The 12,487-nt window shown below is 45.7% G+C and overlaps 1 protein-coding gene across 2 annotated transcripts; it reads right to left on the bottom strand.

Annotated features, from left to right (window-relative positions):
- Nucleotides 1–2,724: 2,724 nt before the first annotated feature.
- On the bottom strand, nucleotides 2,725–11,363 carry CISH (cytokine inducible SH2 containing protein). 2 transcript variants are annotated; one of them, XM_074283350.1, is made up of 4 exons: nucleotides 10,959–11,363; nucleotides 10,394–10,879; nucleotides 5,274–5,488; nucleotides 2,725–4,759 (listed from the first exon to the last, which is right to left on the bottom strand). In XM_074283350.1, the coding sequence occupies exons 2-4, from the start codon at nucleotides 10,411–10,413 to the stop codon at nucleotides 4,242–4,244; spliced, it is 753 nt and encodes a 250-aa protein (XP_074139451.1). In that variant the 5' UTR covers nucleotides 10,414–10,879; nucleotides 10,959–11,363; the 3' UTR covers nucleotides 2,725–4,241. The 2 variants fall into 2 exon arrangements, with proteins under 2 accessions (XP_074139451.1, XP_074139453.1); XM_074283352.1 differs by having other exon boundaries at nucleotides 11,200–11,362.
- Nucleotides 11,364–12,487: the final 1,124 nt, after the last annotated feature.

The raw sequence follows: 12,487 nt of genomic DNA on the forward strand, positions 1-12,487 counted from the left end.
GGATCCCTTCCAGTTCCAGGTTACTTCTAGCTCTAAATTCTATGAATTCAATGATAGCCTTGGGGAAAGATATTGAAGAGAATGGAAGATTTCAGGGAGATGGTAATTTGGTATGAAAAGAAACATTCACCACTATGAAGATGAAGAACATTACGTGGGTTTCCTTTTAATCCAGCAGGTGCCTTGCTCCTGGTCTTTCTAATACGATAAGAGCCACATCATTTGGGAAATGATAAACAAGAATGTGATGGAATGCTATTGTGCTATAAGAAAATAATGAAGGGGATAGTTTCAGAGAGATTTGGGGAAACTAGTATGAACTAACATAGTGAAATGAGTAGAATCAGGAGAGCAATATATGCAATAATTACTATTATAAAGAGAAATATATTTGAAAGACTTAAGAATTCTAATCAAGATAAAGACCATTTATAATTCCAAGGAACTTGTAATGAAAAAAAAATACCAATCTTCTTTAGGAGAGGTGATGGAATTGGAGTACAGATTGAAATAGATTTTTTTTTACATGGCCAATGTTTTCCTTGACTATACATAATATTGCAAGATGGGTCTTGTTTTTTCTTTCCTTAATGAGTATGAAGGGGAAGTAGAAAGGAGAGAATGTAGATCATATAAAAATAAAATAAAGGATTTTTTATTATAAAATAAACAAAACAAAAAACAAAACAAAACAACAATAACAACCAGCGAGCAGCTTGACATTGCCATTATGTATTGAGTGTCTCAGTACTGATGAAGATGAAGAGGAGCAGTTTTCTCTACTGAGGGGTTACCCCAAAATACCTGCCAAGCATTATATATGAAGGATCATAAAACCACAAGATCTCCATTGGTTAACAATGGCTCAAATCAGGACCATGGGTTGATACAGAATGGGGTCTGCAGCCCTGGGATTAGCATTTGTAGGATGAAGTGGGATCATTTTTTGATTGAAATGTCCCTCATTCTCTCACCATTGTCCTCGCATTTATTACTTTATGAATTTACTTCCTTCATTCATGCCCTCATCTCACCCTATCTAAATTTCAACAGCCCAATGCTCTTTAATTGTCCAGTCTAATAGCTTTTTCTCAAACGTCATTCTCTGACTTCTCTGAAGCATTTGGCACTGGACATTCTCTCCTCTCAAGGTTTTCATGACATCACTTTCTTAGCTATTTCAAACCTATTGAACCACTCCTCTCGGTCTCCTTTGCTGGGACTCCATCCATATGTACTAACTGTGGACATACCCCACAGCTCTATTCTAGATCCTCTTCTATTTCCAATCTAATTTATATACTTGGTGATCTCATCAGCTCCCATAGATTCAATATTCATATCTATACAGATGATGAAAAGTCCAGTTTCATATTACCAGCTACCTACTGGACATTTTGAACTGAGTATCTGTAAGTATAAAATTTCAAAACTATGTATAAACTCCTTTTGCATTTAAAGCTCTTTAGAACCTAGGATCTCTCCCTACTTCTTACATATTATTCCCCTCCATGCACTCTGTGGTCCAGCCATCCTAGCTGTTGCTGGTCCTCACAAATGCCTTTGTGTTAGCTATGATCCCCATGCGTGGAATGTTCTCCCTCTTCATCTCTGCCTCTCAATCCCTGGCTCCCCTCAAGATAGGTCAGTCTCCACCTTTTGCGGAAGATCGGTCTCCCTTGGCCTAAGGCCTTCTTTATATTACCTTCTATTTATCTACTATGTATGTTTATATACTACCCTGGTACAAAGTAAGTCTATAGGAAAAAATGACTGATGGGGGAACTTCTTTTCATCTCTCTCTTTCTAATTTATGCTAAGCCCCTTCTACCAGTTATCTTCCTAATGAATAGGTCACTTCTTAAAACCCTTCATAGCTATTACCTACAGGAAAAAAAATCCATATTCCTCATTATGACTTTTTAGGATCCTCCATGCCAGAAAATTTTAACCATCTCTAGTTCTTTTTACTTCCTCTATGTTATAGCTAAATTGGATGGCTCCCTATTCTGTAAACATTTCCTGCTTCACCTTTATTCATATTGTCTATTCTTTGAAAGTTCTCTTCTCTTCCATCTCTGTGGGTTGAAATCATATTCACCTTTTAAGCCTAAATCAAATGCCACTCCCTCAAGCCAGATTAAATGGCCTCAAGCAGAACATTTAGTTTTTATTTATTTTGGCCCTCTTCCTACCCACTTCTCCTTGTAATTTCATGTAAAATGTATTCCCTCTACCAAATCATGAGGTGTCTAAAGGTTTTATATCTGAAAAATATCTTTTCTCTACAGCCCAGGACACTACACAGAATTCTAAAGCTAGACAAAGCCTCAGATTAGCCGATATGAGAATAACGCCAAGACATCTAGACTTGGCATGTGTATATTCAGTTTATACTCAAATTAACTCTCATAGTGGGGAACTCATTACCTTACAAAAGCAGCCCACTCCGTTACTGGATAGCTTCATTAGAAATGGATCCTTATATTTAGTGGAAATCTGCCTCCCTAAAACTCTTATCCTTTGATTCATGTCCTGCCCTTCACAGAGGAAGAGTTTGTTGTCAGTTCCCTTCAGACATTTGAAGACAGAGACCATGCCTTCTTTCATCAAGTTAAATATTTCCAGGTCTTCTAAATGATCCTGATGTGGCTTGGTTTTTAGTTCCCAGCCCCCCTTCCCCAATTTGGATTGGAGTAGAAAAGGAGACCACTACAATAGTGATTTTTATTATAATAATTATTATTTTAAAAAGTTTCTTTGTAAATCAGATTTACAATTCTCTCTGTGTGACTAAATTAAATCACCTTCCCAGGGTCCCTAAGGAAAGGGAAATGAGGTTACAGTCACAGATGAACTATTCAAATATACCCACCCCCTGTTGCATACCTGCCCCCCACCCTATCCTACCCCCTAAAAGCCCCTGCCCCTCGAGCGACCTGTTTATTAATGTGCAAGAAGACAGCTTGCCATTCCAACCTCAGGGGCCTTGGGAAAGGACCAGAGCACTCATGGGAATGTGCACAATTTCTTCTGAGATTCAGGTGGGAGGGCCGGAATGGAAGGGGGGCCCTCAGCCTTAACTGAATTCAGATCTGTGGAGGTAAGGGCCTTCTAACCCCGTGAAGATAAAGGCTTCCTTTCCCTGTGGGGAAGACACCTTCCAGAGGGTGGCGGAGGCGGGAGCTGGAGCTCAAGGTCAGGGAGGAGCTTCATCTACTGGCACTGATTTGGTTAGACTTCTTTTAAGAAAAAAGACTTTGCCACATCAGAGAAAACAGGTAAAAATTAGATCTCTGGGACGCTTTAGAGATCTCTAAGATCAGTGAATCAGGTACCTGAAACAGGCTGAGACCAGCTTGCTGAATCTAGGCCCTGTTCTGGTATTCTTGAACCACAAACAAACAGAAAGAATAAATAAATAAATACTGAAAAACAGTTGGGTCCCTTTGGCCTCAGGCCAAAAGACCTTTCCATCTCTTTCCTGTGGCCTCCCATTCTTCCCTCTCTCCCAGACTTTATTGATGAGTATGAAGAGCCCTGGAATACCAGGATTTGGTAATTCCCATGGAAGGAGAAGGGTGGATGGCAAGGGAGGAAGGCATTTCCGCTGCCTCTTTTCCGATGAGAAATGTTCATTGGCAAGCTTGACCAGTCAGGTAGTGTTCGCTGGGGGTGGGGCTGGCGATGGGGTGTGTGGCAAGCAGGCTTGACTGCCTGCCTCCGGAGAAGGCTGGGCAGAGGTGGTAAGTCTCTCTGTTCTGGCCTGCTGCCCAGGGCAAAGAAGCAGCCAAGACCCAATGGTTCAGGTAGTTGGCACGTAGATGATGAAGGCAGAGGGGTACCCCAGTCTGATTTTGGGATGGTCCCAAATCTGGCACAGCAGAAGAGGGTTATGATGCCCTCAAGATCTCCCCAATATGGTCAGGAAAAGAGAAGCAGGAGCCCATTCCTATGGCCCTGGTCTGGCCCCCAGGAACTTCAGGCTTTCATCCTGCTCTCGGGTCCCCAGGTCTGTAGACACAGACCAAGCACCTTGCTCCCCACAGGATGGGTAGGAAGTAGGGGAGGAGGAAAGGGAGAGGGGCATTCCCACTCCCCAAAAGGTAGTTACCATAATCCACACCTGTTGGATTTGTGAGGTCTGTGTCTTGTGAGATAGTTTCTGTAAAAGGACAAATGAGGAGGTCGCTTCCTGTTCTTCCTGGATCTACCAAGAGAAATGGGCACCAAGTTGTATCTCAGAGCTGGAAAGGATACTGCCTGAGATAATCCCCTATCCGCTTAGGTAGAGGCAGTTGGTCAACCTCGGCAGTGAGCTTGTTAATGGTGAGCCGACAGAGGTGCTGAAGGCTCGGGGCACTGTTCTTACGCACAAAGGGCTGAATGAGTTTCAGGTGGACAGCTGCCATGGCTGCTGTGCTGGGAACAATGTCCTTGTGGCTGGGCAGGAGGGAGGCAGGGGACGGGTAGGGGGTATCATTCTTGCCATCAGCTGTGCAAGATGTGACATAATGCTGGATGAGGCTGACCACATCTGGGAAGGCCAAAATCCGTGGCTTGGACAGACAATTTGAATCCAGCCGGAATTTGCTGTCAGCATACTCTATGCGTACGTTGGTGGGACCCCTATTGGTCTTGACAGAGAGTGTGAACAGATAGCTGGGGTGGGTGCTGTCCCGTACCAGGAAGGTGCCCTCAGGCATCTTCTGAAGATGTTGCTTGGCTTCCCCGGCTGTGAGAGATCCCCAGTACCAACCTGATGGCCGAGAGCAGAGGGAACCCATGTTACTGTTAAGTACTACTCGCTTAATTACATACCCACCCAAGGAAACAGCAGATTCCAATCTTATTTTATAGGGAAGGGAAAAGGGGGCATTTGGTCATGGTTAAGAGCTCACATGTCCTTTAACGTTTACCATGTGTTTTTATCACAACAGTCCTGTGAGGTATCATTCCCAGAGCAGAGACATTTGGAATATTTTGTATATTTCTAGTGCAATATATGGAAACCTAAAGGGCTCCTCCCTGGATATTCTCTTTTCCCAAAGGCATTAGATCATTGGAGCCTGGGAACACATCACCTGCTTCTGATTTGGAGATCCCTGAGGGTAGGGAAGTTTCAATACCTCACAGGAGTCTCCCTAGACAGGAACTATTTCATTCTCCTCTTCCCTCTGTCTACATCTCTAGACCCTGGAAGACTCTTCCCTGACTGTTCTCTCAGTAAATGAGTGCCTGACATTCATATCTTTAGGAAGGGGATCACTCACCAGATTCCCGCAGGTAAGTGAATGTCTTGGCAATACATAATAAGTCTTCCTCAGGGTCACGAACTTGATGCAACTCATTCTCCATCAAGGGAGGTGCTTCTTCCTCCTCTTGGAAGGAGGTCACAGACAGGGGCTGCATGACTGGCTCTGGTAATTCAGTTAGCCCGGTTACCGTCAACCTGCCGATCTTCTCTTCTTCCAATAAAGGATGGGGTCTGCAAGGAAGGATACCCTATTTGTGAATGGAAAGCCCCAAGGACTGTCTCTCTGGCCCCCTCCCATTTATTCCCTCATTTCCCCCACACCTTTTATTCTCCTCTCATCACTAATCACATGGTCAACCCCTGTCATATATATGTCATCTATATTTTTGTCATCCATCACATCTTCATATGACCCCTTGTTCCTCTAATGCCTGTAAATCTAAGAATCCAAGCATACCATTTAGAGTTTATGGTATCCATGACTCCCTGTTGCCCCCATCCCTGAACACATATACATATTTCTCTTCAGAAAAACCCATAGCCTTTGGCAGCTAATAACAATGTTAATACAAAACCCTTAGCACGTATTATTTCATTTGAGCCTCAAAACCTTGTGAGATAGGTACTAGAGATATTATTTTATCCACTGAACTGATGAGGAAACTGAGATTCAGACAGATTAAAAGTCTTGCCCGGTGTTGTGAAGATAATAAGTGTCAGAAGTAGAATTTGAAAGTCTAACACTATCTACCATATCAGGGTAATTTTTTTTTAATAAAACTATACCTGTCCTGACTTCCTCACAGTGTATTGGGAAAATGGACTAAGACAATGGTTATGAATATGCTTTTCAAAAGAAATGCCTTCCAAATGTTCAAAATCTATTTCAGAACAGTTCTCGGTCTCAAGGAGGAAGCCCTGGCAACCAAAAAGAGAAATGTGAGTAGCCCTTGCTGTGAGAATGAGCTCAGATGACCAAGTCCTACTAATTATCACCTCAATGCCTCTTCTGTGCTGGGTCTAGGGCCTGTACCTTCTTCACAGGACAGTCCTGAGTTAATTGTCTCAGTGAGAAACTGGATACTTGGCCAACCTGCTTGCCTCAGTCTCAGTTCTCATTGTGGAAATGAGAACAAAAATGAAATTCAATATAATTGGAGGAAGGGATGGGAAAGGAGGGAGGGAAATGAAGGAGGCATTTCAATGTCCTGGAAAGAACACTGGTTTGGCAGCTTTAAATGATCAATGCAATGACCCAACCACCTTTCCAGAGAACCAATGAGCAAACATGCTACCCTTGATGATGGATTCAAGATGCAGAATAAGGTATACAGTTTGGACATGACCAGGGTGGAAATTTGTTTTGCTCGACTATGCATATGACAAGGGTTTTCTTTTTCTTTTTTTCTTCTTTTCTGTTTAAGGAGATAGGATGAATAGGAGGAAAAACAATGCTTATTTAAGATAGAAGGAATAAGTGTTTAAATAGTACTTAACTATGTGCCAGGCATTTTTACAAATGTCATCTTATTGGATCTTCACAACAGCCGTGGGAGGAACATGCTACATTATCCTATTTTAGAGTTAAGGATAACTGAGGCAAAGGAAGGTTTATCTGCACAACTAGTAGGTATCTGAGGTCAGAGTTGATTTCCTGACTCCAAGACCAGTGCTCTATCCACTGTGCCATCAGCTGCCTCTGACTACAAAATTAATTAAGTTTTGAAAAGATCATTAGTTCGGGAGTCAAGAAACCTGGGTTCTATTCTTGGTACTATCACTGTTTTTCTGTGACATTAGCCAAATCCCTCTGTGGGCTTCCATATCTCTATCTGCTAAATAAGAGTTCTGGAATAGACTTCTAAAATTCCTTCAGTTCTGACTGTTCAGGATCCTATGAGGAAGGGGAAAGAGTAAATTCACAGCTCACATTTCTATAGCTTTTTAAGCTTTGTAATGTGCTGCCTTTCTCCCTCCGTCCCTCCCTCCCTTCCCCTCTTCCCTCTCTCTCCCCTTCTCCTTCCTCTCTTTCTCCCTCCTTTCTCTCTTCCTCTTCTTCTCCCTCTCCCTGTCAATTTTACATAAAAAACTTTGGCCCAAAAAGTTCAAGCCATTTGCTTGTAATTACACAGCATGTATCTGAAATAGGATTTGAATCTAGGTATTTTCTGATTGCAACTGTTTCTCCTACTCCATATTGGCTATCCAGCAAAGATGAAGCATTTGGAAAGAGAATAAAAGGACAGAAGAAAAGAAAGGATAAGTATGAGAAGAAACCCTGGAATTCTGAGGGATAGCTTTACAAGGGCCTATGGATTAAGCCCCCCAAAAAAAGCTTTTCTGGAAGTTATCTTAGAAAAGGGCTTAACTACCCTTTTCCTCAATAATCCCCTTCCCTATAATGCTGTGGGGACAGATATACACACACATACAAAGAAATATATACTTGTGTCTCTAAATTTTCTCCCGTTATTTCTATTATGTGAGCTTTGGAGGCAGGGGCTGCCTCTCCCTTATCCCTTTGGCCTGCTGCTCACCACATATTCTCCAAGAAGCTGACATTCTGACAGTGGAAGATCTTAGAGAGATACACCTACATATAGGAATATCCATGTGAATGCCATTTCACTCCATCATGGAAGCTACTATGCATTTCTATAGGCTCTCATTATATATAGTCATGTATTTGCACTGGAGTGTTAGGCATCTGCACATGTGAATATTTATAAATATCCTTGTACATGTACATATGTGTAACTAAGTGCCTACATGATACATTTAGCAATTTTGTCTTGCTGAATAGTGATGTAGGCCCTGGCTGGTGATATAGCCTTGTAGAAAAATATTACTTTGGGAGTGAGAAAGCCTGGGGTCTACTCCTACCTTGGGCACTTATTACTGATGACACCTTGGGCAACACCTCCTTCCCTCTGAGATTTAGTTCTTTCCCTCTTCTATATAAAATGTCAGGGTTAGCTAGAAGATCTCTAAGGGACTAGCTCTAGCTCTAAGACCTATGATCTTTGCAAAGCTGCAAATTGGTGCTTTGAGCTTAATGATGGGATGTCCGGCCATGTGCTTGGCTCCTGCCAAGAAATGGAACTGGGCTTGGGAAAGTTGGGGGCGGGGGAAGGATTTTGTCATTGCTACAATTCAAAGGTGGGCAGATATATTTGAGAATGCGTAGGGGAGAGGGAGAAGGCAGGAAAATGAACAACTGATTCCCCTCCAATGCAGCTCAGGAAGCCTCAGAGCAGGACAAGGAGCTCAAAGAGCTCAAAGCTCTAAGGGAGCCGGTCTACCAGCCTAGCCTAGAGTCAATCAATGCCTCCTGCCAAGCATGAAACATGGAACAAAGTACAAGAAGGTCTGAGGCCCAGCATGCCAAGCAAACTACCCAGAGGCCAAGGAAGTCTAGGAGAGAACAGAGGCCTAGATTATATACTGGGGCTAGGTTTAGGGGTGGGACTTTCTCAGAAGAATGGGAAGAAGGGTCAGGGGGGTCTAATAAGTAAAGAAAAGCAGGGGACATTAAGGTCTGAGAAAATGGTCTAAAATCTCTGCTGTCTACCATCAGAGTCACCTGACTATCCCTGATGTTCAGAAGTGGTAAAGTTCAAGGGAGAGGGAGAGAGAGAAAAAGAGGAGAAGGGAAAGCAAGAGGGGAAAAAGAAGGAAGGAAAGAAGAAAAGAAAAGTAATAGGTGAGAGGAAAAGGAAGGAGAAAGAAGAGAGATCGCAAAGGAAGATAAAGGAGGGGAAAAGTGAGGGAAGGAAATGAAAAGAAGGGAGGGAGAAGGAAAATAGGGAGGAAGGAAAGTATGGAAACAGGAGGCGAATTCCTTCCTCTATCTTTCTATTTATTTCTTTTGCTACTTTTTAAGGGACTTAGAAAAGTTTTGAGGAGATAGCATGCGATGATCCCCAAAATTCCAGCCATCACTGCCTTTCTTGGATTTCTGTTGAACTCTTTCGCTGGCCCACAGCACCAAGAAGGAGAGGGCAGTATAATAGAAAGGGTAGTCTTTAAGAAGATGGGATGAGGAAAGAGACCTGAGCATCAGAAATCAGGTAACAAGCAAACCAATAATTAAGTCTGGAGTGTTTGGTTTTACAGACTCCAAAATTGCTCTTCTTTCAGTTAGTCCTGAATTTAAAAAGAATAATTTTCAAAAATTCCTGGAGGGGGCAGAGCAAGTGAGCAAAGAAGGAGAAACAGAGTTTGGGAAAAGACTAAGAAAGTCTTTGCTTTGGGGAATTGGGAATAGGAAATATGAAATGATTTTTTCCTTTTTTCTAGAGAAGAGACATTCTTTTCCTTCTTCTGGGCTCATTATGACTAATTACTCCCCAAAAAAGACAAGAGTTAGGATGTGTGAGTTTCTCAAGAAGGACCTGAGAATGCCCAGATGGTCAACAGCTGGAAAGGATCTTTAAAAGCATCTAGTTCTATTTCCTTCTCTAGGACAGAGTCTAGGACAGATGGGGAAACTAAGGTTCAGACTCTTGCCTATGTTCACTCAGTAAGAGCTGGCCGGGAGAGACGACCGGGCTATTCAGGGCACCCTTTCACTCTTCCCCTTACCCCTGCACTAAGGACAAGAGCTTTCCCATCAGACTAGGTACATCCCAGATGCTAAGAAATAAGGGAAGAGAGTTCTGAAGGGCCCAGGAAACAGGAGAGACTTAGGCATGTCCCATCTCTTGTGAGGTAGGGCTTTCCAAGCGTCCTTCAAAAATACCTGGAATGTTTTTTTTTTTGTTTTTTGGACTGGTTTTCCCTCTTCCTTTCCCTCTTGTCTCGGCCTTCTCTGAAATCTGCCTCCCCGAGTCCTAGAAAACTCGGTACCACTGCATGCATTGGGAGCTGACAGCTTTTATTTTCTCTCCCCGCCTTCCCCACCTCCGCTCCCCACAACCATCCCGACTGGGCGCAAGATCCTAGGGGACAAACAGCCCTTCGGGCCAGTCTGAATTTGCAGGATGACCCCAGACGGAGCCTCCAAACCTGCCTACACGGTCCCGAGTGCTGACAAACGTGGGGGGCCGGGGCTGGCAGGGAGATGGATAAAGGCAGATGAGAATGGCGGGTGCACACAGCCTGGACTGGGAGGGCTTGGGGGGGGGGGTCTCTTACCCGTGGATGCAGAAGATCATGTCCCGTCGGACTTCAGGGAGGCCAGTCGCGGTCTCCCCCTTGTCCTTTCTCTCACTCCTTCTTCTGTCCCGACCCGGAGCGAGGGATGTATGGAAAGAGAGGCTGCTCCTTCCGCGCTCGGGGGACGACCCGGTAACTGTTAGCGCGGTCCGTCCAAGCCGCGGGCTCAGGCAGTCGAACTTGAGGCAAGCGTTCGCAAGGGGTTCGGGGAGGAGCTCGGGGCTCGCCGGGGCTCCGGGTTCTGGGGTCTCCTCCCTAAAGCCGGCTCTAGGGAAAGGACCGGGGCGCTAAGGATTCTCGCAGCCAGCCGCGGTCTCCCGGCTCGGTCCCAGAGAACTCGGGCGTCCGGTCCAGGCCAGAGGCTCCACACCGCCAGCCAGGCAGCAGTCCGGGACAGAGACGGCGAGAAGATTCCGGAGCCCAGGAGACGCGACCAGTGTCTGGGCGGCCACTCGCTGTAATGAGCTGGAGGGGAAGGAAAGAGAATGAGTGGGGGCGGGGGGAGAGGCGAGGAAGGGGGAGGAAGGGGGAGGGGGAAACGCACCACTGACTAATCTTTTGTTTGCCTCTTTTAATCTATTCCAGGAAGCGGTGGATTCCGGGAATTATATTGTATTCACATCACTGTTCCGACCGATAGAAAAAAAAGAGCGAGAAAGACCGACTCGGAGAGAGATACTTTGTTGTATAAATAGAGTCCCTGCGGACTGGGAGGCCCGCGAGCGGCTGCCGAGCCGTCCCCGGGGGACTGGGGCCCCTAGTGAGGAGCGTGCTCCGCCGGGTACCTGGCCCAGCCAGCAGGGTCCGGGAGGAGGCGGAGGGGAGGAAGGAGGCAAGGGAGGAAACCACGGGGCAGGCCTGTTCTTCGGGACCCAGGGACCGAAGGGAGCACTTGAGGCCGAGCTCAGGGCTGGGCTGCCAGTCCTTGGCCCGCAGTTAACCAGCGTCTGTGAAAGGAAATACCTTTGATAGATTTCCAAGAACTTTCCAGGAAAACAGGGCTGGGCTACGGGGGCCGCCCAATGGGAGCGCGGAGAGGCTGGCCCAGCCGAGGAAGGCCGGCCAATGGCAGCGCCCTGAGGCTGGCCGAACGCCCGAGAGCTGGGTCCCCCCACCCTTCGGCCCGGAGAGGTGGGGCGGGAGGGAAAGGCGAAGAGAAAGTGAAGGAGGGAGAAGAGCCAAAGAGGAAAAAGGATAGAAAGTGAGAGGAGAGGAGAGGAAGGGACAAAGAAAACAGAGGGAGGGAGAGGAGAGAGGAGGAGAAAGAGTGAAAAGGGGAGCGCTGAGGACGGGGCTGGGTCCAAACCTGCCTAACGGGGATTTGTCTGGGGGTTTGTCTGGGGGTAGACCCTCTCTCCGCCGCAGGACTCCTCCTTTCCACTTCTCCTCTCAGCCTGTGCTGGGGCACCCGGTTAAACACATCAGTCCTGGCTGAGTTCGGAGAAAGCAAATTCACGGCCATAAACGCGGCGGGATGAAACCGGAGAGACCGCTCTGGTGAACCCGGCAGGAGGCAAAACCGAGGCTGCTTAACGGCCTGGGGACACACCGGGAGCAGGGAGGAGAGATACACACTTAGCTAGTCTTCCCCGGAGCTAGACGGGAGAGGGAGATCCCAAACGTGCGGAGACTGCTCCTCGGTGATCCAGCTTTCTGGAATAATGAGAGCCCGTCAGACCCGGGGTCCAAAGTGAAAGATCTCTCGCTTTCCCGTTCCTCAGATCAGGGGTCCAAAGTGAAAGATCCCTCCCTTTCCCGCTCCTCCACTCTTTTCTCCCCTCTGGACCCACTGCCTGGAGCACTCTAAGGCACAGATTGATTTAAGGTCTTGGTCCGATAGATTCAGCTATTTTGCCAGAGACAGAAAAACACAATTACATTTGCAGAAAGAATTGTATACAACATCATATTTATATACAATGTCCCTTGACTACCCCTTTTGTTTTCATTCACTATCTCATAGGATAGGAATCCCTAGGAGACTGCCTGATGGAGAAGATAAAGCACGCTGTATTGGGAGTAAAAATTTAACACCACATTTCCCTTCCCTTCATCTGTAAATAAGAAGGTTGG

This window comes from Sminthopsis crassicaudata, chromosome 1 (genome assembly GCF_048593235.1).
Source record: "Sminthopsis crassicaudata isolate SCR6 chromosome 1, ASM4859323v1, whole genome shotgun sequence".
Classification (NCBI taxonomy): domain Eukaryota; kingdom Metazoa; phylum Chordata; class Mammalia; order Dasyuromorphia; family Dasyuridae; genus Sminthopsis; species Sminthopsis crassicaudata.

Excerpts from the sequence above, each read along its gene's own strand:
- CISH (XM_074283350.1), bottom strand. The coding sequence starts at position 10,413 with ATGATCTTCTGCATCCACGG. Across the intron at positions 5,489-10,393 it reads ATGATCTTCTGCATCCACGG|ACCCCATCCTTTATTGGAAG; the intron begins GTAAGAGACCCC and ends CCTTCCTTGCAG. Across the intron at positions 4,760-5,273 it reads CACTTACCTGCGGGAATCTG|GTTGGTACTGGGGATCTCTC; the intron begins GTGAGTGATCCC and ends CTCGGCCATCAG.